Source organism: Megalopta genalis, chromosome 16, assembly GCF_051020955.1.
Source record: "Megalopta genalis isolate 19385.01 chromosome 16, iyMegGena1_principal, whole genome shotgun sequence".
In the NCBI taxonomy this organism is placed as follows: Eukaryota; Metazoa; Arthropoda; class Insecta; order Hymenoptera; family Halictidae; genus Megalopta; species Megalopta genalis.
In genome coordinates, this window is record NC_135028.1 from 1544538 (window position 1) to 1571160 (window position 26623).

The 26623-nt window shown below is 42.9% G+C and overlaps 4 protein-coding genes across 8 annotated transcripts in view; 3 read left to right on the forward strand and 1 right to left on the reverse strand.

Moving 5' to 3' along the window:
• Positions 1-18403, forward strand: part of Psq (pipsqueak) — a 44250-nt gene extending 25847 nt beyond the window's left edge. For 3 of the 5 annotated variants that reach the window (XM_033471966.2, XM_033471964.2, XM_033471965.2), the window contains exons 4-9: positions 8832-9086; positions 9310-9451; positions 12812-12967; positions 13708-14046; positions 15489-15939; positions 16267-18403. In XM_033471966.2, coding sequence (XP_033327857.1) covers positions 8832-9086; positions 9310-9451; positions 12812-12967; positions 13708-14046; positions 15489-15939; positions 16267-16471 — 1548 coding nt within the window. In that variant the 3' untranslated portion in view covers positions 16472-18403. Of the gene's footprint in view, positions 1-426; positions 1245-8831; positions 9087-9309; positions 9452-12811; positions 12968-13707; positions 14047-15488; positions 15940-16266 lie in introns of those variants that run through there. The other 2 variants (XM_033471961.2, XM_033471962.2) reach the window with 2 other exon arrangements.
• Positions 18404-18966: 563 nt separating this feature from the next.
• On the forward strand, positions 18967-20090 carry LOC117221230 (adenosine 5'-monophosphoramidase HINT3). Its single transcript, XM_033472016.2, has 4 exons — positions 18967-19264; positions 19328-19445; positions 19530-19723; positions 19793-20090. Exons 1-4 carry the CDS (start codon positions 19190-19192, stop codon positions 19829-19831), a joined length of 426 nt encoding a protein of 141 aa, XP_033327907.2. The 5' UTR covers positions 18967-19189; the 3' UTR covers positions 19832-20090.
• Positions 19990-22237, reverse strand: LOC117221227 (mitochondrial enolase superfamily member 1). The gene is made up of 6 exons (XM_033472006.2): positions 22009-22237; positions 21628-21730; positions 21342-21457; positions 21109-21263; positions 20458-21041; positions 19990-20389 (listed from the first exon to the last, which is right to left on the reverse strand). The coding sequence occupies exons 1-6, from the start codon at positions 22084-22086 to the stop codon at positions 20091-20093; spliced, it is 1335 nt and encodes a 444-aa protein (XP_033327897.2). The 5' UTR covers positions 22087-22237; the 3' UTR covers positions 19990-20090.
• Positions 22238-23545: 1308 nt separating this feature from the next.
• LOC117221228 (Vacuolar protein sorting 16B) lies at positions 23546-26320 on the forward strand. Its single transcript, XM_033472007.2, has 9 exons — positions 23546-23753; positions 23826-23982; positions 24058-24239; positions 24320-24456; positions 24719-24746; positions 24808-24952; positions 25026-25267; positions 25337-25513; positions 25654-26320. Exons 1-9 carry the CDS (start codon positions 23679-23681, stop codon positions 25777-25779), a joined length of 1269 nt encoding a protein of 422 aa, XP_033327898.1. The 5' UTR covers positions 23546-23678; the 3' UTR covers positions 25780-26320.
• The last annotated feature ends 303 nt before the right edge of the window (positions 26321-26623 follow it).

Below are 26623 nucleotides of genomic sequence, written 5' to 3' on the forward strand. Positions count from 1 at the left end.
ATCCCCACCTTTTCCACCCCCAATGCCGCCGCGTCGCGTCGCGCCGCTCCGCGCCGCGCCGAGCCGAGCAGCTCCGAGCCGCGCTGTGCTGTGCATCGTGCTCTCCGTCGCCCCTCCACACCGAACGGACTCTCTTGTCCCCTCCTGGCCCCCCCGCATCGCCGAGCCGCCAACCATGCCGCTTCCCACCGACCGACCGACCGACCGTCCTGCCACCCGCCGGTTTTCAACCCCTCGCCCCGCTGTCAGGGACTGGTCAGGTGCGCTGGCTCGCTCGCTCGCTCCACGCGAACGCTCAATCGTTCTCTGTCCACCGCCGAGCACGCATCCCCCGCGAGTCTCTTCCTCGTCGTACGCGCTCGAGCGCTGCCCGAGTCCGTCCTTGTTCGTCGCGTCGGCGAATTTCGCGGCGTCCTCCGCCTCCGCCTCTTCCTCCTCCTCCTCCTCCTCCTCCGCTACCTCCACCTCCTCCTCCTCCTCCTCTTCCTCCTCTTCCTCCTCTTCCTCCTCTGGCTCTGGCTCTGGCACTGCCTCCTCCTGCTCTCCGCCGCGTCCTCTTCATCTCCTCGCTCCTCCGAATGCCGTGCGCCCTCAGCACGGAACGCCGAATGCCATTTCACTTTCGTTGGGCTTCGCCGCGTAGGAGATCGGGCCCTGCCAGGAATTATCCTCTCGTTCTACGTGGTCGTAACCTCCTCGTACACGGTTTCGTCTGGCTTTTTCACGACGTCGACTCTACTAACGCCGCCGACACCAGATCGTTTCCTCGTCGTGACTTCTGTGCCTCTTCTTCTTCTCCTCCTTCTCCTCCTTCTCCTCCTCCTTCTTCTTTCTCTTCCTTCACCTCCTCCTCCTTGTCCACCTCTTCTATTTCCTCCTCCTCCTCCTCCTGCTCCTCCTTCTTCCTCTTCTTCCTCTTCTTCTTCTTAGCCTCTTCCTTCTCTTCTTCCTGCGCCTCTTCCTCATTTTCTTGCTTCCGCCGCCGCCGCCGCACTTCCTTCGCCCGCCTTTCTTCCATCTCGCCACCCTCTGCTTCCTCTTTCCTCTCTTTCCGCCGCTTTTCCTTTCCGTCCTGCTACTACAACACCGTCGTCGTCGTCGTCGTCGCCTTCACCGTAACTTCCCGTCGCCTCCTCCTCTCCCTCCCCCTGTCCGCCGCCTCGTCCCTTCGCGTTTCCCCGTCTTTCTCGTACGTCTCCGCTCTCTCGACGAGGGACTGCTCGCCCACGGACCATCGTAGCCAGGTGAGTGACAAACGATACACAACTTCCTTCGCGCCACGATGGAAGAGAAAGAGAGAGAGAGAGAGAGAGAGAGAGAGAGAGAGAGAGAGTGTCTCTCTTGCCGCGTCGCGTTATTACACTGGCCGTTGCTCCGATGGACTTCTTTCGACTGAACCGCCGGCACGGAAAAAGACGGAGAAAGAAAAACAGACAGACAGAGAGAGAAAGAGAGAGAGGGACGAGCAAGCGAGAGAGAACGATGGAATCAGCGAACAAGAGAGAAGTTTCGCGCGACCGACTGGATGTGCCCGCCGAACGCCGGACGACCGTCTCGTGCACGTGAACCGTGTCGTGGTGGTTTCTCGGGATATTTTTGTGCGCCGCGAACGGCTTCACGTGTGGATCCTACGATTCCCTTCGGGGACGACGCGACCGCGTCGTCGTCGCCGGGCGAATCGTGCTAGCCGGCCACGGAAAAGTGTGTTTTTCTCATGAATGGAACGGGAGCCGCGTCGATGTACGCGGCGTGCCGCGTAAAAGTGTTTACAACAAAGTCTCCGACGACGACGGTGGTGGAATATTATAATCCGGCGAGGAGAGAACGAACGCGCGGCGGCGGGGTCGTCGCGTACGCACGAGGCCGTCGATGAAACGCGTGCGGAGTGCGTCGGGTACGCGTTGAATAAATCATGCTCCGTCGGTGAACGCGAGAACTCGACGGCGGCGGCGACGACCGCGTTCCGCGAGTTTTACGACCATTTTCTAAATCAAGAATTATCGGCGGCGGTTGAGTTGGGGATTTTCTGTTTGACCAAGCGGACCGTGCGAATCGTGTTAATCGTTCGGTCGACGCCGCTGGGGGACCGCCTTCGGCGATCGCCTCGAAAATCACGCTTTCGCAAGAGAACGCGGCACGCTCGCGCGCGCGCGCGCTCGACACAAGTCCGTCGCGTCGCGTCGCGTCGCGTACGAGAATCCTTTGGAACGCCTGGGCGAAACTGCGCCGTCCACATTATCAGGCTTCTTCTCCGTTTCACATTCGTAAACATTCCCCGTCACGCACGTCTTATCTCGCCGGTTTAAACCGCGCCGTTGTTAGATCATCGCGGAGAAGCCTCACGGCGATCGCGATATCGGAATCGCGTTTGTTAACCGACGTAGAAGTCCGGCTTTTTTCGCCTGTGCGAGCGTACGTTCTCCGTTTCGCCGCGACGGCGGCGGCAGCTCTTTGTGACACGCGATAGAGAGGCGACGCTTTTTGACGGCGTGACCGAGGCCGAGACCGTTAATTTCACGCGAGAGGCGACGGTTTTTTAAGCCGGGCGTTGCTCGTCGATCTTCTCTCAGAGTGGACGCGGAGATAGAAAAGATTCGCGGCGCGCAACGTGTTTCGATCTTCGCGGAAATGAATTAATATTCGCCGCGAGAAAAACAGCGGCGTAGGAAGCGCGCGGGTCCCGGCGGCGTGCTGTTCCGACGGAGGACGCGACGAAAATAGTCGCATCCTCGGGGCCGGGCATGCATATCGTATTCTTGCGTTTGCTCGAGGAGCACGTGGTGGCCGCAGTTCCATTCAGAAAGGAGGTTATGTAGCGTGGCGAAGAAGAGAGGAAGGTTATGCTCGTGACGCCCGTTACATTATCAATTCCGTTATGGCGCCGTATTCGTAATAGTGGAGACCCTACGACCATCTTCGGGGATTCCCCTGTGCGCTCTCCTCTCTCCTCTCTCTCTCGGTTTCTCTCTTTCACGTTTCTCCCTCTGGCCCGTTCTTTCTCTCCCTCTCTCTCTCTCTTTCTCTCTCCTCTCGCCTCCGCGACGCTGCTCCACCTTCTAACCGGCACGCCTGTATAATGTACCTTTATAACCCCGTCTCTCGGCACGGTCTTACGACCGAGCAACCCCCGAGTGCCACCCCATCGCGTCCGTCCTTCCTTCCTTCCTTCCTGTTCCCCGCGAAACGATTCCACGGTCGATCTTTTTGCGGATTTACACCTGTTGGACTTCTCTCGGTTCTATCGTCCCCTTATTTCTTCCTGCGAAAGAACTCCACCCCGCCGTCGCCGTCGCCGTCGTTCCGCCCCGACGCGAGAGAACATCTTTCAACGATTCCCAACCAACCCCCGCGCGCGCCGCGTCGTCCCTCCGTGTGCCCTCTTCTTCGCGGCTTTTTCCCGCCTTCGGGACACACGCGTTTCTAACTCGACCACCGACCCCCTCGTCGCCCCTCGCGTTCGATTCCCACGGGAGGAATCGTCGTGTTCGAGGCCTCCTCGTTCCTCGTCGCGCGCGACGCTAAGGGATGAAAAGACGGCGGGCGAAGCGAACGAGATTTCCCGCGACGATTTTTCACGCCGCGGTTTTACGCGCCGGTCACCGAATTTATGCCGAATTTATTCGCGAACGTTTCCGAGTCGTCGCGCGCGACGCTTCTCGAGACCGGCCGCCGCGCTAAGGGATGAAAAGACGGCGGGCGAGGCGTGAATTGACGATTTTTGACAGTGCGATTTTACGCGCCGGTCACCGAATTTATGCCGAATTTATTCGCGAAGAGAGCGAAGAGAGAGAGAGAGAGAGAGAGAGGGGCGTTGTTGCCGGTGCAGAAGGCACAGATCGGAAGTGGCCGACGGGGGGGTGGGATTTTTTTTTCTTCTTCCGTCTCGCGTCAATTAGTCTGGGATAATTGGTCGGGCGATGCCCTTGAACCCTAAGTATTGATTGGTGAGGTTGGATTCTGCCGGTGGCTTTCCCTCTTGCCTCCGAACCGATGGCACCACCCCTATGCATCCACCGCCGAACCAACCAACTACACCCGCCCGCTCTCTAACCCCTGCACCGACACCCGCACTACCCTACCAACCCATTGCGCCTAGCGTCCGTGGTTCTCCAAGTCCCGTCTCTCCTCGTCGCCGACGCCGCCGCGCCGTTAAACCACTGGCCAAAACCACCCCGCCGTCGTCCCTGGGCTCTTTCTTCGCCGCCCTGCGTCCGTTTAATTGAACCATGACGGCTCCTCGTTTATCGCGGAAAAGGTGCTCTCTCTCTCTCTCTCTCTCTCTGTCAATCTCTCTCTCTCTCTCTCTCTCTCTCTCTCTCTGACAATCTCTTTCTCTCTCTCTGTCAATCTCTTTCTCTCTCTCTCCTTCTCTCTCTGTCAATCTCTTTCTCTCTCTCCTTCTCTCTCTGTCAATCTCTTTCTCTCTCTCTCTCTCTCTCTCTCTCTCTGTCAATCTCTCTCTCTCTCTCTCTCTCTCGCCGAGTCTTTCGGCGGCCGCGGAACGCCCGATCGAATTTAACGCGACCCGACGACGGACGCGTCCATGGCATAATTAATTTTACTACAAATTAATATTATAACGCGATATCGTCGCATTACCAACGATCTCTAGGAGCTAGGGGATAGAAGCGGTCGTCGTCGCGGAGGATACATTGGCGCAGGGACCGCTTCTACGACCGCTTCTGCCATCGCTGCTGCATCGGCGGCGGTTAATTCCGCGCGGCGACTACTAGCAAATCCGCTCGGAAATCCGGATCGAGAAAGAAATCGCGTAACTCCGGCGGTCGGAAGCGTCGCCGAGAGAGAGGGAGAGAGAGAGAGAGAGAAGAGTCCTAATTACTCGGGTCTCCGGGTTCGTCGCGCCATCGCTGTCGCCGCGGCATGCACGTCCGACAGGGAAGTTCGATCACCCTGCCTGCCTGCCTGCCGCGAACCAATACCACGAAACTCACGGATTGTCGAGCCCCGAAGATTCGCGGACATTTCGACGCGGTTATACCTATCCGTTCGCAAGCCGGCGGGGGTGGGGCGGGGGGCGGCGGCGGCGGCGGCGAGAGAGGAGGCGTGCGAAGGACAGGGAAGGGGCGGGGTGTGTGTGCGCTGAAGAGGGACGGAGTGGAGAGCAACAGAGAGGGCAGGATGTGTGCGTGGAAACGGTTGGAAGTCATCGGTGTCGGTGCCGTCGCGAGTACCGTAGAGAGAATCGGGGGTTGGGGGTGGTCGATACGGCCCTGGGGCCGCGACAGCCGCGTCGGAGGCCTCCCCATTCTTCCTGCGGGCGTTTTTGCCTCTCTCCCTCTCCCCTCCTCCTGCGCCCTCCTACGCCCTCCTCCTCGCTCTCACGGCTGCTCACTCAATCGCTGGCTCAGTCAGATTCTTTCCCTCTCTCTCTCGCTCTCTCTCTCTCTGTTCTTCTCTGTTCTTCTCGCTCTTTCTCGCTCGCTCTCGCTCTCTCGCTCTCTCCGTCTCTCTTTCTATCGCCCGACTCTCTTCTTCTCCAGCCATCGCTGTGAACCTAGTCTCCTACCCATCGCCACCCAGTTTTCCACCCACGCTCCGCTTTCCAGCCGCCACCGACACCCCCGGCGCAGCCTGCCTAAACCCCCACCTGAACCTCTGCTTCCATCGCCTAACTCTTCCTCTGCTTCCTCACCCCCTCCCCCCAAGTCGCGTCGTTGCCGCCGCTGCCGCCGCCGCCACCACCGCCGCTCTCATACCGCCTGTCCCCTTGCCGACCCCGCCTAATCGCACCACCCCTGCCTTGATTAAAGAACAGAGAGCCTCAACTTCAGCGCGGCCCTCGCTCTCGTTCATTCGCCTCTCCCACCCCACACCGGTTCCCATCGTCTCTCTCCTCTCCTCTCTACACTCCTCTCCTCGCCGTTCCTTTTTTTTTACCCAGCGTTTCTATTTTTTGACCGACTCTCTGTCCTTTCCACCCCTTTCCCTCGGCTTCCTATTTTCTTGTTTTTTTTCTTCTTTTTCTCTTTTTTTTTCTCTCGTTCTCTCCCGTCACCGAAGATTGTTTGTACTACTTCTCGGTGACGTCTTCTTCTTCTTCTTCTTCTGCTACTCGCAGCGCGTGCACGTTCACGCGTCGGATGTTCCCGGAAGTTCCCGGAAACGGAAGGTCCTTCCGCTGCCACGTGGCCGCCGCGAAGCTGCAGAAGAAAATTCGCTTCCTTTTTGTCACGCGGAAGTCGCTTCGGTTCTCTTATTTTCCCTCTCTCTCTCTCTCTGTCAACCTCTTTCTCTCTCTCTCTGTCAATCTCTTTCTCTCTCTCTGTCAATCTCTTTCTCTCCCTCTGTCAATCTCTCTCTCTCTCTCTCTCTCTCTCTGCCAATCTCTCTCTCTCTCTCTCTCTCTCTCTCTCTCTCTCTCTCTGTCAATCTCTCCCCCCCCCTCCCTCTCTGTCAATCTCCCCCCCCCTCTCTCTATCAATCTCTTTTTCTCTCTCTCTCTCTCTCTCTCTCCCTCTTTCTTTCTCTTCGCCGTGCCGCCGCAAAGCTGGAAAAGAAAATTCGCTTCCTTTTTGTCACGCGGAAGTCGCTTCAGTTCTCTTATTTTCCTTCTCTCTTATTTTCCCTCTCTCTCTCTCTCTCTCTGTCTCTCTCTCTTTCTTTCCCTCTCTCTTTCTCTTCGCCGTGCCACCGCGAAGAAAATTCGCTTCCTTTTTGTCACGCGGAAGTCGCTCCAGTTCTCTTATTTTCCCTCTCTCTCTTCTTCTCTCTCTGTCTCTCCCCTTCTCACTCTTCCTCTCTCTATCTCTTCGCCGTGCCGCCGCACCCCTCCGACCGCCCCCGACCGAACCGTAAGAATCCCGCGGCGGGCTCCTTTCTTCGCCGCGGTCCTCCGCATCTTCTTCCTTTCCTCCGTCTCTCCCCGTTCTTCGGTGTTTCCCTCGTGCACCGGTTTCAAGGTTAAGATCACCGAAGAAGGGCAGGGAGGAGGAGGAGGAGGAGGAGGAGCCGGGGGAGGGTGGAGAGTGGAGGAGGAGGAAGCGAGGAATAGGGCCGGGATGGATGTGTATAGTCGCGGGGAGGACGTCGCTGCTGTGCCCGCGACGCGGGTCGACGCACCGCGCCGATGAATCGGTGCACGGCACCGAAACTGGATCGTGGAAACTGATTTTAGACCGAGCCGCCCCGACGACCGACGCGGCAACTGCGAGATGAAACTGTATCCGTCGTGGTCGGGCCCGCAAGGATGACGGGCTCTCTTACCCAGGAATATGCAAATCCCGCGCCCTCGGCCGACTAGCTTCCTTCTTCTTCTTCTTCATCTTCTTCTTCTTCTTCTTCATCTTCTACTTCTTCTTCTTCTTCATCTTCTACTTCTTCTTCATCATCATCTTCATCTTCATCTTCTTCATCTTCATCTTCATCTTCATCTTCATCTTCATCTTCATCTTCATCTTCATCTTCTTCATCTTCATCTTCTTCATCTTCATCTTCATCATCTTCTTCTTCATCTTCTTCTTCTTCATCTTCATCATCTTCTTCTTCATCATCATCATCTTCTTCTTCTTCTTCTTTATTCCTCGTCGAGACACCGGGATAGCTTTATTCCTTATTCGGCTCCCTTCTTCTTCATCTTCTTCTTCATCTTCTTCTTCATCTTCTTCTTCATCTTCTTCTTTATTCCTCGTGGAGACTCCGGGATATCTTTATTCCTTATCCGGCCTCGGCCACCATCCCTCAGTCCGTCCGTTCGCGGCCTCGAATCCCTCCGATTTCCGGGAACATTTTGCCCCCTGGGTGTCCCCTCTCGTCGCTGCGACGACGACGATTCGTTGTCGCGTTCCGCTGGTCGTAAAGAGCGCAACGAATTCTCCCTGAAGCTTGAATCGCGCATAAAAATGCACGGTTTCGGCAGTGTACAAAGTCTTCCAAGCAATGTCTCCCTAATTGACGCACGGATTGTCCACGAAAGTTTACAATTCGGGGAGAACAGCCTTGCGAACTCGATGCTTGCGACTCGTTTTTATAGTTACCGATTTTCAAGAGTTATCAGAACGAATTAGAAGCCTCGAATAATCGTAATCTCCTCTTCCCTAACTGTCCATTTTTGTGCGCCATCTGGGCGTCAAATGTAGTGGACAATCTGAGCGTCAGTAAGGGAGACATTACTGTATTCCTTTCGGAGTAAAATATTGCCAAGAGGGCCTGCACAGATTTTTGTCTCTATTCAACCCTGAAAGTGCTGCTAGAACTTGATTTATTCAACTCGCCGAAGACGTCGCGTTGCGCGAGCTTTCGTCAGCTAGATGAGGTTATCACCCTGAAGAACATCCAACTAACGAGTGTATAACATGGAATGTTCAACCGGCTTGAACCGTTGCGTTGAATTCGTCTGATTAAAAATTGGATATTCCCAGAACGTATGTTCAATCGTTACCCGTTGTAGGCGACCATAAACGCGAGGGTAGTCGTGCCACTTCTTCCAAAATCGTCCACTTTTGTGCGCCAATTTCTGAGCGTCGACTGGGGAGCCAGTTTACCGTGGCCTGCAGAGCGACAGGCGTCGGTCGAACTTGAATTCCCTGAACAAAAATGTAGATCAGTCTCCGGAGAACTTGAAAAACCGTTTCCCAGTAAGAATTCTTCCAACCAGCATGCTGACATACGTCGGAGTAAAAAATTGTTAAGAAGGCCCGCAGATTTTGTCTCTGTTCGACCCTGAAAGTGCTGCTAGAACTTGATTTATTCGACTCGTTGTACGAGCTTTTGTCAGCTGGACGAGCACTCGGTTATCGCACTGAAGAGCGTCTGGTTGAGTTTGGCCGATTGAGAATTGTATGTTCACCGAAACGCGTGTGATTCTGTTGCAGTCGCTATTGAAAACGGCCGATCAGCTGAAGATCAAGGGGCTGTGCGAGGTGCCCGAGAGCAGGGACGGACCGCCGTCGGTGAGTTTGAGCTCGCCGCCGCGAGAGCCGGGCACTCCCAGGATAAATTTCAGCAAGCTAAAGAGGCGGTACAAACGGGCGAGGACCACGTTCGAGCCTCGCGCGACGGACTCGAGGCACTACGACCGATACAAAGAGGAGGAATCGAACGGGAATTACAATCCGGAGAACAAAGAGGTAAAAAGTTTTATTACCACCGGTGTGTAGCATACGTGTTCGCGACGGCTGTTTACGAGGGAACAGGCAAAAAAGAAAAAGAAAAGAAAGAAAGAAAGCACAGGGGGGTGGTGGGAAGCGCGCGGGATGCAAAAGGGAGAAGAAGCACGGGAAACGTGACAGCCGTCCAACGAACCACCATCTCGTCACGGTCGTCGCTAAATTTGTACCGGATATTCCGCAGAATCACAGGGACTGGCAGACCGAAGATGAAGATTGCACGGAGGGCGCAACAGGAACAGTAGTCTTGGAAACCTGCCAACGGACCAATAACAATAACAACAACAACAATAACAACGGTAACGGTGCGAACAACAATAATAACGGTAAGTGGGCGGGCTAGGGTTCACGCCCCACACCTTACACCCCTCGCATTGTTCCCTTTTTATTAAGGGGGGAAGCGAGTGGCAACACGTAAGTTTCTTCTCATCGGAGTCTTTCAACTCGTTGTACAGTAATGTGTCTCCCTTACTGACGCTCAGATTGTCCACTAAAATGGAGGCAGTATATATATTATAAATATTTATTATATTATAAACTATAAATATATTATAAACATAATATAACAGTTTATAACAGTAATGTCTCCCTAATTGTACAGTAATGTGTCTCTCTTACTGACGCTCAGATTGTCCACTAAAATGGAAACAGTATATAATAGTTTATAATATAACAGTTTTTTATAATAGTAACGTCTCTCTAATTGTACAGTAATGTGTCTCTCTTACTGACGCTCAGATCGTCCACTAAAATGGAGACAGTATATAATAGTTTATAATATAACAATTTATAACATATAGTTTATAATATAACAGTTTTATAATAGTAATGTCTCCCTAATTGTACAGTAATGTGTCTCCCTTACTGACGCTCAGATTGTCGGCTAAAACGAATACAGTAATGTCTCCCTAATTGACGCTCGAATTGTCCACGAAAATGGACAATTTTTGGAAGAGAAGATACGATTGTTCGAGCCTTGTTGCTCGTTTTTTATGGTTACCGATTGTCAACAGCTATAAAAGCGAGTCGCAAGGCTTGAATGATCGTATCTCTTCCTCCTAAATTGTCCATTTCTGTGGACAATCTGCTGAGCGTCAGTAAGGGAGACATTACTGTAATTTGGGAAGAGAAGACACGATTGTTCGAGCCTTGCTATAATTGTGGACAATTTATAACTGTAAAAATAAACCGCGAGGCTCGAATAATCTTAGAAATAATCTTGGGAATAATCTTCGAATAATCTTCGAAATTTAGGCTTCCCAAATTGTCCATTTTTCTGCGCAATCTGGGCGTCAATTAGAGAGACATTACTGTACTGTACACCAAGCTGTTTATGTAAAGTATCATTTATGAGATCGTGTAGAATAAGACTCCAAGTTCATCATCAAATGTTATGCTAATTTGGCGAATTATCTGATAAAGTATTGAGGGTATGAACAAACTTTAAGTTACACGCTGCGTTATGTTAAGTTACATGCTAAGTGTCGGATGATACGACATAAAGTTGTCGAGGTTCTTTTACGTTATTAACCCTTTGCACTCGAGTGGCGACTCTGAGGCACCATTAAAATGTATGATGTCACACGTTCTAAAATCATTTTTACATTAGCAAAGCTTAGATTGAAAAAGATAGTTAAGAACGTAACCGTTGTGCGAGTCGCAAGAGTCAATTTCATATGCGCAAGATGCACTTTTTCATGTGAAATAAAAATACTGTAAGTCGGAAAAATTGTTTTAGATTTACGGTTGAAATAGCTTCGAGTGCAAAGGGTTGAAAGAAGTCGAAGGGTTGAAGTTCCATCTGCTATCTTCGCAGAATCTTCGTGTCTAGAGGTCTTAGCCTTTTTTTTTTAATTTTCCTCTCTACTTGCACGTGATATATGTGTATTACGAATTAATCTAATCTCAATTTTCGGTCTCCGTCTTGTCAAAGCAATACTGATTATATATTATTATATTATATAGCATAAAGTCAATAAGCCGTGCTGCGTGGATCTGAACAGAGGTGTTCCAGGATAAAATACCATCATCAAGCACCGAACAAATTGATTAATGAACAACGTTTTTCCTCTGCTGAAGCTCGTACCGAATTCCAGTGTCCCATCATTTTTAGTATTGTTTTGCGACGAGAATTTATATCCATTGTAAGTTGTATATGCATGTACATGTGTCTTCCTACTTCATTTAATAGGAATCATTTTCGTCTCAACGCATAAAACCTGTGTCTTAAAATGAATTTAACGACATGCTTGCTTTCGACAAAAGATTAAAGAAAACCTAATCAAATAGAGCTACTTGCAGTAGCAAAATTGTACGTGTAACGCAAAGTATGTGTATAATATCATTTAATATTTATAATAGCATTTTATATTTAATTTTTGCTTACTCTCCTGGGTCGTACACGCTTTATAATGTTATAACGTTGCAATATGTATGTCTTATGGAAATTCGCTTCATTACCAATGATACTTCCGCTCTAAACAATTCCAGGGTAATTAATTTTAGGGTGCAATGTGTATATCTTATAGAAATTCGCTTTGTTACCACCGATACCTCCGCTCTAAACAATTCCAGGGTATGTTAGGAAAACTATAAAAATCGTATCATAGGTCCCGACCTTCTCCCAAGGAAGATACTAGGATAAATGCCATGGGGTTCGTCACAATCTTCTTACCAAAATGCATTGCCTCGCCCGCCCTCTTCGCCGTATGCTAAGGAACAAAGTTCTGATTGTTTAGTAATAGAGCAACAGGCCGTTTGTTATCCCTAAATCTTCTGTCTAAACAGTCGAGGTATCGGCACTCGATAGTCGGTAGCTAAAAGACTCAACACGATCACCAACCATCGCGCCCTCTGTTCCTAGATTTGTTTAGTCTCACTCATGCATTCTTGGGGCCACGAGACCCTGTCATTCTGTCAAGAACCAGACGTTTTCATAAACTGGTTGAATTGTCAACAAGGATAAAAGCGAACCGCTCGAATAATTGTATCACCTCTTCCCAAATTGTCCATTTTTGTTTCCAAGCTGAGCATCAATTAGGGAGAATTTACTGAAAATGCCATGAATTATTACACATTCACTTAGCAGAAGATACCCTCGCCTTCCTCACTTTGTATCATAATTCTTCAAAAACAATATATTCATTCTTCTAAACTTTATTCTTGTCGACTTCGACTTGTAAGCCATCGTCAGAAGTGTTTGTCTATCATTAAAATAGAAATATGTCCTCCAATCAGCAGTTAGCAGTCTTAGCTAACATGCAACGCTGTAAAAATAATAATTATCCAGAAGTATGTGGAAAGACTATGAGATACGCTGCAGAAAAGCGAAAAAGTTTTGATTTGAAAACATTAACAATATAAAACTGTTCACATTTATCAGCAGATGCGCTCCTTCGTAACTTAAAGCTTTGTTCGTACCTTCAAGACTTACCATTAATAATTATTAATTCGATGGTTCAGTCTCAACGATGCTTTGTTCTATTTATACGTGTAACAACTTAAAAAAGAGTCCCGCGAAAACATTTTGTTTGCGATGGTTCCACGATAGAGAGAGAGACCGGGGGGATGAAAAAACAAATAAATATTGTCCTTTGTAATGCAAAGCACGTGACGGTTTCAAGGTGTGGGGCGGTTAGTCACTTCAAGAAATAACAGGACAGACTCTTTTCACTTGTAATTAAAAGGTGACATGTTCTGTCATACAGGGCTCGGACACTATGGTCACCATCCAGATCCTGGGGAAGTCGACCTGCCCCCAGAGACCCAACCCACCCCACCCAGCGCAACATTGGTCGGCACTACGATCACTCACCTGAGGGACCCGGATCACCATTCCACAGGTGCACTATCGTCCTGGATTCGACATGACCATTAACCGTGCACTAATCACCATCGACAGTTCATATCGCGCTAAGAAAGTTCCAAATTCAATGTTATACTTTGCTCGTGGGAACAATTACTATATACTTTATGATTCACAATATAATTATGATATCACAATACAATTATAATATTCACAATATTATAATATTCACATATAATATTCACAATATAATTATAATATTATTACATACTATTATTATAATATTATGATATCATGTTAAATTAAATACCAGCGTAAGCGCCGTCCGCTTTCAAGCGTCCTAGGAAGTTAAATTTGGAAACGCATTATAAACATATACTGGGTATTAATTTTTAACCGAGTGCTCTTTTCGCCAGGGGGGTGGTATTTTCTACGTGTTGAATGATGCCGGTGGTGAATCGTTTGGGGGAGTAAAAGTAGAAGCCGCGTTCGTTAGACCGGGGAGAGAATCAAAATAATTGGTCTAATCAGGCTTAACTAGTCGCGATTAGATTTGCGTTGCTCGGTTCGCGTAACCAGCCCACGCAACCTCATTTAGTGCACGCATCTAGCTTTGCCTTAGTCGCCACTTCTTTCGCGGAATTCAGGTGGCCGGAAAAACGGAACAGAAAAAACCGCCGCGCTCGAATCTCTCCGTATTCATATCCCGCGAGCGAGACCCCGGTTTAAAAATGAAGCCGACAGTGTCGTCATCTCGTTCCACGTGTGTGTTCACAGAGATACAGAACTGCGACAGTGTGAAGATAAAGTTCGAAACGTTGCACACGATGGACTCGTCGGACACGATCGACATCGACAGCCACATGTCGGACCGGGCGAGCGTCAGTTCGAAGAACGCGGCGGACAGTGACAATATGATGATGATCACGCCGGAGCTCCTCGGTTTAATGCCCTCTGGAAGCTCCGTCCACTCGGATTCCGGCGAAAACAACTCGAGGGGACACTCCGGCCAATCGAGCTCCCATCATCACGGATCGAAGTCGTGGACCCAGGAAGACATGGACGCAGCTTTGGAAGCTCTGAGGAACCACGACATGAGCTTGACGAAAGCCTCCGGTAAATTAATCAACGATCGAACTCTGTGAACCCGTTCGTCCCACGGTTCCAAGCATCGTTTGTTTTCGATCATTCTGTTTTTGTATGTATTTAACGCTGAACCTACCGCGGTCAACGTGACCGCTTTCTTATTTTGCAATTCTGCAATTTCAAGTTCCGAGACTCTTTCGTGGAAAACGCTTGAATAAGTTATATTTCTAGTTATATTTATTGTATAAAGTAATTATATATATTAGTACTATATTATTCAGTAGTATAGTATACTAGTTTAATTTATTATATAAACTTTACGAATTCCAAATAAATTCGGTCTTCTCACATTTGCGAAGCGGTACGTGCCAGTTAGTATTACTGCTTGGTAGGTTTAGTGTTAAAGCAACATGTGAGAGATCAGAATATCCTAACGCATAGTTTCCCAATGTAGTTGGAAGTTACGTTGTTGGAAGTACAGTAGGAAGTATCGAAGAGTTAGGGTTGTAAAAACGTTTGAGAAACCGAAGGGTGTATTCTTCATTGGACGCGTCCCTTTCGAGCGAGCTTTTGTATATATTTTTGGGTATTTTTCACGAAGATGAAAAGATGTAATAACGTGTCGTTTAGGGTGGCTTTCATCGTTCACGTTACTGTATTCAATTGCAACCCCCAATCTAAATAATAGTAATAAATAATAAATAATAGTAATAAAGCAGGAAAAACCTGTTCTGACAAAATGGCAGCCATGTAAACAAAAAAATCATTTTTCTATAAAAAAAATTGTTAATTGTTCCTATCGAAACTGTTGAAAATATTGATATTATTTTTGTCCCGGCAATAAAAATACAGCTATTCATAAAAAGTTTCTGAAGAAAAACGAGTTAGAAGTTTAGCCTGCAACTTTAACATATGTATACCGCATGTATGGTTGATAACACTTTAGTTTGCTATTCCTGGGGAATAAATAAGCCTTCTTCTACTAAAAGAGACTCATACGTCGCTGATTAAAAAAATGTTTTAATTAATATGATTAATACAATTTAATATAATTTAAGTTTTATTTGTATATGATATCATCCCTGAAGAGAAAATGCAATTAAACAATAGATCGTTTGACTGCTCTAATGAAGAATACCTCCTTAATCGCGTAAGCTTTTTCTTATTATATATATTGTATTATATTATAATATTACCGTTGCAACAATTATAATGAATGATTCACTACACAATTTCGTAACCTGGGTACCAAAGGATACACGAAACGCTAAAATGTACATTTCTTGTTTCTACTGCCGTACAAGCATAAAATTTCACTTTCCTATAATAGTGAAAAAGGTTTAGAAATTATGTTCCAACTGAATGATGCTTTGTTTAGATAACTTTGATACGTTCCCACTGATTTATTCATCCGTGATAACCGGCAACTTGGCGACGTTTAATCTGAACGATGTTTATCTTAATCGTTTCAGCAACGTTCGGTATACCGTCGACGACGTTATGGCAAAGAGCGCACCGATTAGGCATCGACACGCCAAAAAAGGATGGACCAACGAAGTCGTGGAGCGACGAGAGCCTGAACAACGCGCTTGAAGCGCTAAGAACTGGCACGATCTCTGCCAACAAGGCTTCGAAGGCATTCGGCATACCTTCCAGCACGTTGTACAAAATAGCGAGGCGGGAGGGCATCAGATTGGCCGCGCCCTTCAACGCCAGTCCGACTACTTGGTCGCCTGCCGATCTGGACCGCGCTTTAGAAGCAATAAGGTCCGGTCAAACGTCTGTACAGAGAGCTTCGACCGAATTCGGTATTCCAACGGGCACCTTGTACGGTAGATGTAAAAGGGAAGGCATCGAATTGAGCAGAAGCAATCCCACGCCGTGGAGCGAGGATGCTATGACCGAGGCACTCGAAGCCGTCAGGTAAAATCACTTCTTAGCGGTGCTTAAGTTTTTATATAATTAGAATTAAATGGTAATGTCAGGCGAGCATCGGAGAGAACAGTTCTACGAGCAGCTCGCGAGCTGTTCTTTCGATGTACCGCTACACGAGCGAGCAGTGTTCTCAGTTCGCTGAGGAGCTGCTAGCAAGCTGCTAGCGAAAGCGTCCACGCTGCTAGCGAGCTGTTAGCGAAAGCGTCCACGTTGCTAGCGAGCTGCTCGCGAAATAATTGAATTTAAACAAAATAATTGAATCTCGTGCATCGGCTTGTAAACTAATGGAGAACGTGCTTTACTTCTGTGTTCCAGATTGGGTCACATGAGCATCAATCAAGCAGCCATTCACTATAATTTACCTTACTCGTCGCTGTACGGTCGGTTCAAGAGGGGGAAATACGAAGAACCTTCGGTCGGTGATCTGTCGCAAGATGGTAGCAATCCGCATTTCCATCAGAGCCCGAATCAGAATCATTCGTCAGCCGTTCCGGATCAAATGCCCTACCAAGGCAGCTGAAACTTACCTCTTTATTAGAGCGTTAAGTTAATTTAATCATGGAACTGTTCGTCTGCCGCCGTTCGATCCGATTCATTAGGAAAGAACGTTAAAGAAAAAATAAAAAGGAAAACAATAACACCAGCATGAGAACCGCCGAGAGGAGGCCACCGACCAAACTTGTCACAGAAGAATAATTGGCTGAGGAACTGCTGCAAAGAACGCGTAATAAAGGGTGGGTTTCGAACCTGCGAAGTGGGATGGGGGAATTGTAAGGGTAGGGAACACTCAGTATTAATGGTGGATTACCGTAAAGAGAATATTATGTAAATTGTACGATTTTCAATGTCAAATCGAAAACCGTAGACTAATTCTAATTTATAAGAATTATTTATAAAGAGAACACTTGTACAGTCGGGTGATGATATCCCGGTAAAAACCTACTTCTAGCGTGTAAGTCGCCCCACGGGCCGATCAGCGAGGATTTAAAATATTCTACTAACGGATATGATTTACTAATTTAAACAGCGGAACGCAACCGGATCGGTTAACTTAATTCGTTTTACGCATCGATTACGCATACTCTGTTGTTCGCCTCGTTTCTTCCTTAGATCTTGTTGATTGTCCATGCTCGAAGCGCAGCTTCGTTTCTTGTAATCTCGACATAATCGAAATCCGTGTATCCTTGACGAAACGTGAACGATGATGCTTTTTCGTATATGAATAAAGGAGTTTATACATTCGTGAAACGTTTTAGGTAAGATTGGAAACAAAAAAAAAAAGAATTGTACACGCACATTTCTACACATGCGAAAACATATGTACACATTAAATACACACGCGCGCGCGTGCACACACGAACACACATTCATTGTACACACGCACACCTATATTTATAAAATTAAAATACGTACCGGTGAAAGTGACGGTCGCTAAATCTCACCATGAAAGTGAGGGGAAATTGTGTACCTACGTTATAAAATATAATTCGTGAGACTAGATTTATAAAGTCACATTTGAGTTGTTGGATTCTAACAAGCAATTTCGGTTGGAGACCTATCTTCGAGTTTCGTTGAAACAATATATAATAATTTTTTGACAATTTTCACTAGAAAGTGGAAATTGTACTGTACGTGTTTGTGAAGCAAGTTTGTGAACAAGACAGACGTCGTGAAAATGTAAATCTAGAAATGATACTTTAAAACTGTAAGATTACACTTGTTTTGTAATTTCGTTCCGTCGTTTGTTGCGTACTTTAAGTAGATCGTTCAAAGTTGCATTTCTGTGTTTTCTTCTTCTTTTTCTTTTTTTTTTAGAAAGGACTGAATAGGATACATTAATAAATATAGACAAAACATGAAGCTCCGTTTAAAAAACGTGGAGATGAAAATATAGTGAAAGCGGGGTTTTTGTGAATTTTATTGTTTCTTGAAAACAGAGAAGTTATTTCTCGTTCGACTCAACTGCCAAGTGTAAAAAATATGTTAAATGTATTATTAATTTATCATGCTCACAACTATTATATGAAAAAAAACATGAATATATATATATACATGAATTTATATATATGTATACATATATATATATATTTACATATATATACATATACATATATAAATATATATATATCCATCCCACTTATAAATATATGTACAGTTTATATATTTTAAATTAAAAAGTAATGCAATTAAAAAAAAAGCAATCATAATTAATGTCCACATCTATCAGATTTAATTTTAACAATTGTTATTGATTGAAAATAAATATTATTTATAGAAACATCCATTCAATAGATTCCAGTGTTTTAGATTAATAATTTACAATCTACGATAGAGCACTTAGTTTGGAAAACGAAACTTTAATTTGCTCACCTTATTATCTTTAATGTGTTTATTTCGTCTTTAAGTCCCGATCCAATTTTTCTAAAGAAATAAAATACATAACTATACATTATCCATGAGTCTAATCAATGATACCACTTTGAATGATCCTCTATTATATTTGTAAAGTCAGTGAGAGAAGTTTCCATAAACAACTTAATATATAATAACTTTATTTTAATAATAAATCGAATCACTCGAGTCTTTTAAGATGTTAGAAAAATTAGTTTATACCAAATATATTTTTATAAATATATTTTGAAAAATATTGAATCGCGAAGACGATAGTAAAAGTCAGTTTTTGCAGCTTTTTCATCTGTACCTTAATAAACATTTTTAAAATACGTTTTGTAGATTCGAGTCCATTTGTTTACACACAAATATGTACTTTTTTTGTATAGGATGATCCATTTGAAGAAACGCACTTAATCATCCCCTAAACTATAGTTCGTTTTAAAAAACGTTTCAAATGATTTTCACCATTTCGATCCAAGATAAATTTTTGGAAAAAAGTTGAATCCACAGAGTAAACTATTAATAATGATACTTTTATTATTTATATATTTATTAATAGTAAATTATTAATATAAGAATCTAGTAAACTATTCGTTCCAATATCTCCAACAAACTCGAGTCGATTAGTTCCAAATTCTGAATCGATTTTAAAAAGTTATATACTCTCCCTTAAAAAAACATACAGAAACTTCTGTAATCGACTGTAGGTGTACTCCCACTTCCGACAATTGGTGGAATGATTAGTGATTAAGTTTAAATAAAATTCCGAAGTCCAAAGTAAACGACACCAGTAAAATCTCATTATTTCCATCGGATGCCAACGTAATTATTATTATATTACCGTATGGAGACTCGTCTAGAAAATTGCTTATTTTGCAAAATCATAGATAATAAGGAGCCGAGTGAAAAGATTTACGAGGTACGAAAATTTTAACCTCATCTGTCATAATGTGTAATAAACCGTAAAACAATTATGTTTCAGGATGATTACGTAACATGCATCAAAGACATTAATCCAGTTTCGACTCACCACTATTTAATACTGCCAAATAAGCATATACGTAATGCGAAGGAACTTAAAATCGAAGATGCAGAACTTTGTAAGTCCTATTTGGTTCAAATGTTTTTCATTTATCTTTGAAGACGTTGCTTGTGAACAGTCTAAAAAATAATAGAAATTTTAGATGACAAAATTGTCTCCATCGTGGATACGATAATAGAAAGGCAAGGACTTGATCCTGGAAACACACGCACAGGATTCCATTGGCCACCATTTAATACAGTAAACCATCTACATTTACATGTTATCTCTCCCGTAGAAAACATGTCTGCCCTCAGGAGATTTATGTTCAAACCGAACTCCTACTGGTTCGTTAGTGTACGTATATAATGTATAAAATCTATCATTCTTATTGGCTTTACCTATGTAAATCATTACGTCTTGCAGACTGACTACGTGAAATCGCTGTTGCATTCGTGCAGTTAATGTCTCATTCGTGTTACGTCCTAGCATGGACACTGAAGCTATCTTGAAGATCAGCGTACGATGGTTCAATAGTTGGGATATGTACTTGTGGGGACAATATTATTGTTACACGTACATGTAAGCAATGTATAATTTTTAATGTTACAATAATTCTAACGATCGTTTAGAAATTTTTATATTTCTCTTTCTTTTCTGTGATATATACATTCATGTTAATATAACAAGTATGAGATCAATATAAAATCAATACATGACAGTATTAATTATAAGATTTTTGGAAGAGTCCTTTCGCACGCAGTTGCTTCCACTGTTCGCCGTCAGGGTGAACGTAATTGTTAAGACATTGATCGGTCAATTTAGTAGAATATCCTGGTGACATGGGTGGCATGTAGGAAGCGTTCTGCATTCTCACAGGTTCTACGAAATGTTCGTGCTGCTGGTCAACGTATTCTATCACGCGTTCCTCGGTAGTTCGACTGAGGGAAACGAAGTCCCACATTTGAAGATGTTGAACCATCTCGCAAAGACCTATTCCTCCAGCATGCGGGCACACAGGAACTGCAAACAAATGTTCGGTGGAATTTAGATCTCTCAAACGTTCAGTAGTCTGCACGCAACTAACTCACCTCCCAGTTTCTTGGCCATGAAATATACAGACAATATCTCGTTGATCCCCCCAATTCTAGCCGAGTCGATCTGACAGTAATCAATCGCCTTGGCTTGCAACAATTGTTTAAACATCACGCGATTAGCACACATTTCGCCAGTAGCGACGCCGATGCCGTACGGCCTTAATGCTTCGGCGATTTTCGCGTGCCCCAAAATGTCGTCCGGCGATGTGGGCTCCTCGATCCAAAGCGGCTTAAATTCTTTCAACTCTTTCATCCATTCTATGGACTGATCGACGTCCCACACTTGATTCGCATCCACCATCAATTTGTTTTTATTCCCAATCATTTCGCGTATTAGTCGGCATCTCTTGACGTCGTCCTTTAAATTCTGGCCAACCTTCGTTTTAAAAGCTGTAAAACCAAGATCCATGTACTTCCTGCAAAGTGTTTTCACTTTCTCGTCGCTGTACCCGAGCCAGCCCACTTGCGTGGTGTACGCTGGGTAACCGTTTTTCTTCAGCCATTCTTGCCGTTCCTTCTTCCCGTTTTCACTGTCCCTAAGCATCTGTATGGCTTCCTCTTTGGTAACAACATCCGTGCTGTTTTATGAAAAATATAAGTAAACGTATCTCTTATTTCTTTAACATTCGATTAGCTTCAACTTACATATATCTGAAGTCTATCGTCGAGACTAATTGCTCAGGAGTCAAATCAACCAGCAGTTTCCAGACTGGTTTGTTCTCCAATCGGGCCCACAAGTCCCATAATGCGTTCACTATAGCTGCGGTAGCAAGATGAGTGACACCTTTTTCCGGTCCCAACTGTGTTCCATAATAATTTGTTAGATTGTATAAAAATATTGATCTTACAATTTGTTTATTCTAGTGTGCAACACTTGCCCATCTTAATTGCGTATCGCTGGTTAGCTTTCTCCAAACTGATCCAAAATCAGCAAATATCTTGTCAGTATCCTGGCCCCTTATCAGATGAGCCATCGATTTGCATGCTTGAACAACTGAAAGTACATTTGGAAATGATCATAATTATTAATCAAATCATCCATTGATATTATTCAAACATAGATTTATTTATTTAGAACATTTTAAGACGTATATATTCAAAATATAGATCACTATTAAAACATAGATTTGATGTAACTTTCATAAAAATTAATTACTAAATTACCAATTTCTGTTCCTCTGCCCAAAGTGAACGTCAAACCATATCCCTCGAAACCTTTGTCTGTCTTTATAGTCACGTAGGCACAGGAATAGTCGGGATCAGTATGCTGTAGATCAATATAATGAGAAAAATGTTTTAATTTTTTCATGTAAATAATATTAAATTATTTGTATGAATATGTTATATTATATATATAATATATTATATATGAATGTAATATAATATGAATATATATATATTATATTATATATTAATATATATTAATGAATATTTGGTTTTTTTATTTCATTAAAAAAAAAAACAATTACACATTTAAGAGCTAATAGGATTATAACAGCAATAATTAATATAAATAATTAATTTAATTAAGTATAACTTGCTTACCATAGCATCGCTGCCATCTGCCAATAGCGATGTCGGGAACCTCACGTCCTTCACATCGACGTCTGTGATTACAACCATTGTTTATTAAAAAAAATTATTCTGTAATTACCGACCAATATTTTCGCAACCGAATCGGTTGACCAGCTTAATAAAACAGTGATACACGTAGCTTCGCACGCGCTTATTTAAACCCGAAAATATCAGAGCTGCGCTTCTTTTATCGTATTACATAAACATTCAAGTACATACGCGTTATCTTCTTGGCACTATAAAATTCGATATACCGACGAGAAATTGTGCGTTATTCGATAAGAGATTCAGTTTAATGAAAGCGATAGAAAATGACTTTAACGATTCCAATATTTAATTGTTTTCGTTATTTTTATTCCTTCTATAAATCATTGGGTGACATAATTCTCCAATATGACAATCGTACAGCGATTTCCTACCAGTTTTAAAATGCAATAACTTTTTTTAAAGCTGGAACAAAAACAGTTTGAATATTTTTTAGACAATAAGGAAAGAAAAAGAAAAATTCTCATTTTTTTAACTTTTTATCTGAGTGGGACAAAAAAATGTTTTAATAACTCAGCCAAAGAATGGCTAACAACAATGGCTAAAAAATGATTTTCAAAAATTGTAATTGGTTGAGATGATAAAACAATTAAACAATAATGTTTCTCAACTTTTTTTTATTCGAGCCTGGAGAGATCGAAAACATATTGAAATCTGAAAGAAATAAGGCAGAAATCTTCTTGAAAAATCATAAAAAACCATCGTGTTTACGTTTTCATAATCTTTCTATGTATATACACGATAACTGTCCGACAAGAGTAACAACGATTCGGATACCCGAACTTTGCGGAATTTTCGAGAGTGCCCGATTGTACACCCCTAATTAATAGACATAAATTTTAAATACAGTTGGTGAACGTATACATAGCTCTTTATTTGATTCGGTTTTCTCTTTAAACGTAATTTTTATTTGTACGCAAATGTAAATCTTATTTGTTTGGATTTTCTTCGACACTTCTCCTCTTATTATTAGTACAATTGTTTAGACAATAGGAAAGATTACATGTCTCGCATTGCGAACAGTGTGAGACCATTTTTATTTTTTTGATTGCTATCTTCTATTAGTATTTCGAACGTATTTAAAATCATGAATTAATAATATCATATATAATATAATATAATATAATATATAATATAATATAATATAATATAATATAATATAATATAATATAAATATAATATATATATAATATAATATTTATAATATAAATATATATATAATCTTAAAAGTACGATAATTTCCAGGAATCTTGTTATCTCTTCCGAGAGTATAATTTACTATTTTTGTTTGTTTCTTTTCGGTGTTCCGCATTTAATTTTATTTATTAAAAGAAATAACAAGAACGGCCGGTCGGCTAGCTGAGAGCCCTGATCACATATGTAATCGCATATGAATTGACACTACATATACATGTACATACGTGCATATTGAAATGACAATGTTATTCGCCGCTTGGTGCAGCACTATACGCGAGGTGCAGAAACTTCGGGCGTGAAAATTCTCACTTCCTCTTCGAGATCATTTGATCATAGTGATTAATTTCGATACAACATTATTACTGAAGAACAAACCTAATTAAAGGAATATTATAAATATGGGCACTGTCAAAGATAACGAGGAATACTGGAACAGCATAGAGAAATTGTCGTTCTCTTTTGAGAACAATGAGGTGAGAAAATACAAAATATATTATATTATTGTTTATTTCATGTTTTCAATAATAACAACTCAATTGGAATAGATGGGCCAGTTGTTTAAGACGTCAAATACTGATACAGATAAACTGTGGGCCGATACCTGTGGCATCTCAACGTCAGAAGGGTCGCAGAAGAGAACGGATGATTATAAAGTGTTGAAACCCTTGTTGTCAGTGATATCAGAGAAAACACTTTGCAGCAGTATGTTAGTAAATTAATGGCAACGGTAGCAACCGTGATGTAAAAGCTACATATAAAATATTTTATATTCCACAGTTTTGGCAACGGATAAATCGCAGAAATTTCAATCTGAAACAATCGTTCATAAACCGGATGTCACGCTTCGAAAGATTTTAATCGGCGAATCGTACTCGTTAGAACCGTATAAATCACTTGCCAGTAAAACAGCCTTACTGGATGCAGCAATTGCAAGTGGAAATGGAAATGCAATTTTAATAGTAACTACTTTATTCTCGTATACTGTTAATATTACTCTGTCTAATTTATGTATGTTATACATTGAAATATAATGTTTCAGATTGTTCTGTTCCTCACAAAAACGCTGAAAAGGTCTTTAGTCCAAAGAATATTGGCAGAGAGAAAAGATGCAGTAAACGTGTATATTCGATATCTATCGACAAGGTTGCAAATAAATGAGATTACAGACATTTTAACGTATGTACACATATACAGGACGAGTCACCTAAGATATTCACCTTGAAATATCCCCCGTTACCAATCAAAATATAAATCTTGAGGCAAAATTTCTTCTATGACAATAATTAGCCCACTGAGGCAAACATTCATTTCTTTACATATTTTCTCTTATCATTAGAAATAATTGAGATATTTTCAGTAAAAATCTTAGGTGACGCACGCTGTATATCCTGCCATGTAACGTATCCTCAAGGTTTTATCAATTTGTGTTTCTTTGTAGCATGCTAGGACAACCGGTGGATGCTGCGGTAAGATTCCACAAAACTCAAATTACATAACAAGAACAATACATTTGGCGTTCCATTTTAGATGAAAACGTTACACATAATTATAAAAAATACTCGCGATCCGGATAGACTATTAAGCAAACTTCGTAATTGCTACAAGACACAATTTTCGACCTTGGCTGACTGCAGAGAAGCTTCGTTTGTTCAATCGTATATTAAGTTCTTGGGTAAATTATTTTCTTGTTGAAGAATCAAATATCTTCAAAATTATTTAATTAATTAGATAAATTAATTAATTAGAATGGCAAACAACAGTTAGGAAGATACATGGCAATGAAGAATTAGAATTAAACACGTCTGTCCTCGAGTGTCTAAGACATGTTAGTAAGGGCCATTGGAATTTACCAGAAGGCACTCTAATGTCCCCTGAAATATTATCTCAGGTACATAATATATCTCCCAGACAATATCAGAAAGTCGCATTAGAAGTGAGAGCATCAGCTGGCGAATGGGAAGACGTAGACGGACTCCTCCTGACAAAAGTAATGTCATTCGACTTGCCGGTATTGTAATAAAGCCACGAAAAGAATATATAGAATATTTTTCGTTAGGGTTGGCTGGGAAGCAAAAAATTACAATTACATCTACCAATTGAGGACGTAATCAAAATATTGTATAAAAATAAGGCGCCCACTCACATCCTTGAGAAATATTTAAAACATGTCGATAACGTTGAAAAGAGACTGGAATTAGCTAAAAATATGCATTGTTTTAGGATAGTAATAGATGTGAGTATAAAAAAAAACTAGTATATAGTTTTATATAGTTTTCATATAGTTAAATATATATATAGTTTTTATATAGGTTTTTATATAGTTTTTATATAGAGTATAAAAAATCGTAAATTAATTTTCTTTTGTTATTGTAGATTTTTGTACAGTTAGCAGACCGTGCTGCGTTAACGGAATACAAGACTAAGTTGCAGCCACAATCGGAGGAATACTTCTACGCTGAGAATGCATTACGTTTACCAACAATTAAATGGAAAAGTTAGGCCTAAAAGATCGTCTCCCCTTAGAAGATTACAAATATGCGAAATGAACTTGTCACGTTTTTACCATACATGGTGTACGAGAATATGTAGGCATAATTTTGAGGACACCAAAATAAGAAAGAACTTCATATTAGTGCCTAATACAATTTTAGTTCCTAGTTATATATATTACCATTTTTTGTGTTGCATTAATTATTCTCTCGATGTCCTCAAAATCGTCCGAAATGACATATTCTGTATCGAGTAAAAGTTTCTTTTGGCTCATTCAAAATGATTAAGGTGATGCATATTCGGATTTATTGACCTTTTTTTAGTATAGCGACAGAGTATGTAGCTGTTGCTGTGTTCCAAACTAAACAATTCAGTTTCAGAAACTGCTGCTATATATTCTAATACACCCTGTATACATATATGAATAAACAAATTAAAAACTATTTACATAAACGTATCAAAAATTGTAAAACTTAAATGAATTTTGGTGAAAAGAGTGACTCCTTGTATTTAAACAATATTGCGATAAATATTTATTATGTTAACGATACATTTTTCGATACACACTAGTTTTATCATATTGTGATTCAAATCAGTTTGCGGAAAAGTCGAACAAAGCAATGCATACATGCAGTTACACGTGTCCTCACTTGCAGCAGCTGGGCCAGAGCTTGCTGAGCAGTCTAAGACGGGGACAAAAAATTGCTTCGCTCCGATTGGCTGATGAATTCGATACTAGGACAGAATTCACTGGAAATCGGATGTGCATTAAAATGGTGGGGATGCAAGCGCTTGCTTAGAGAGGAAGAGAAACGTGCAGGAATCGAAGCTTACTGTAGTTGCACGTTCGATG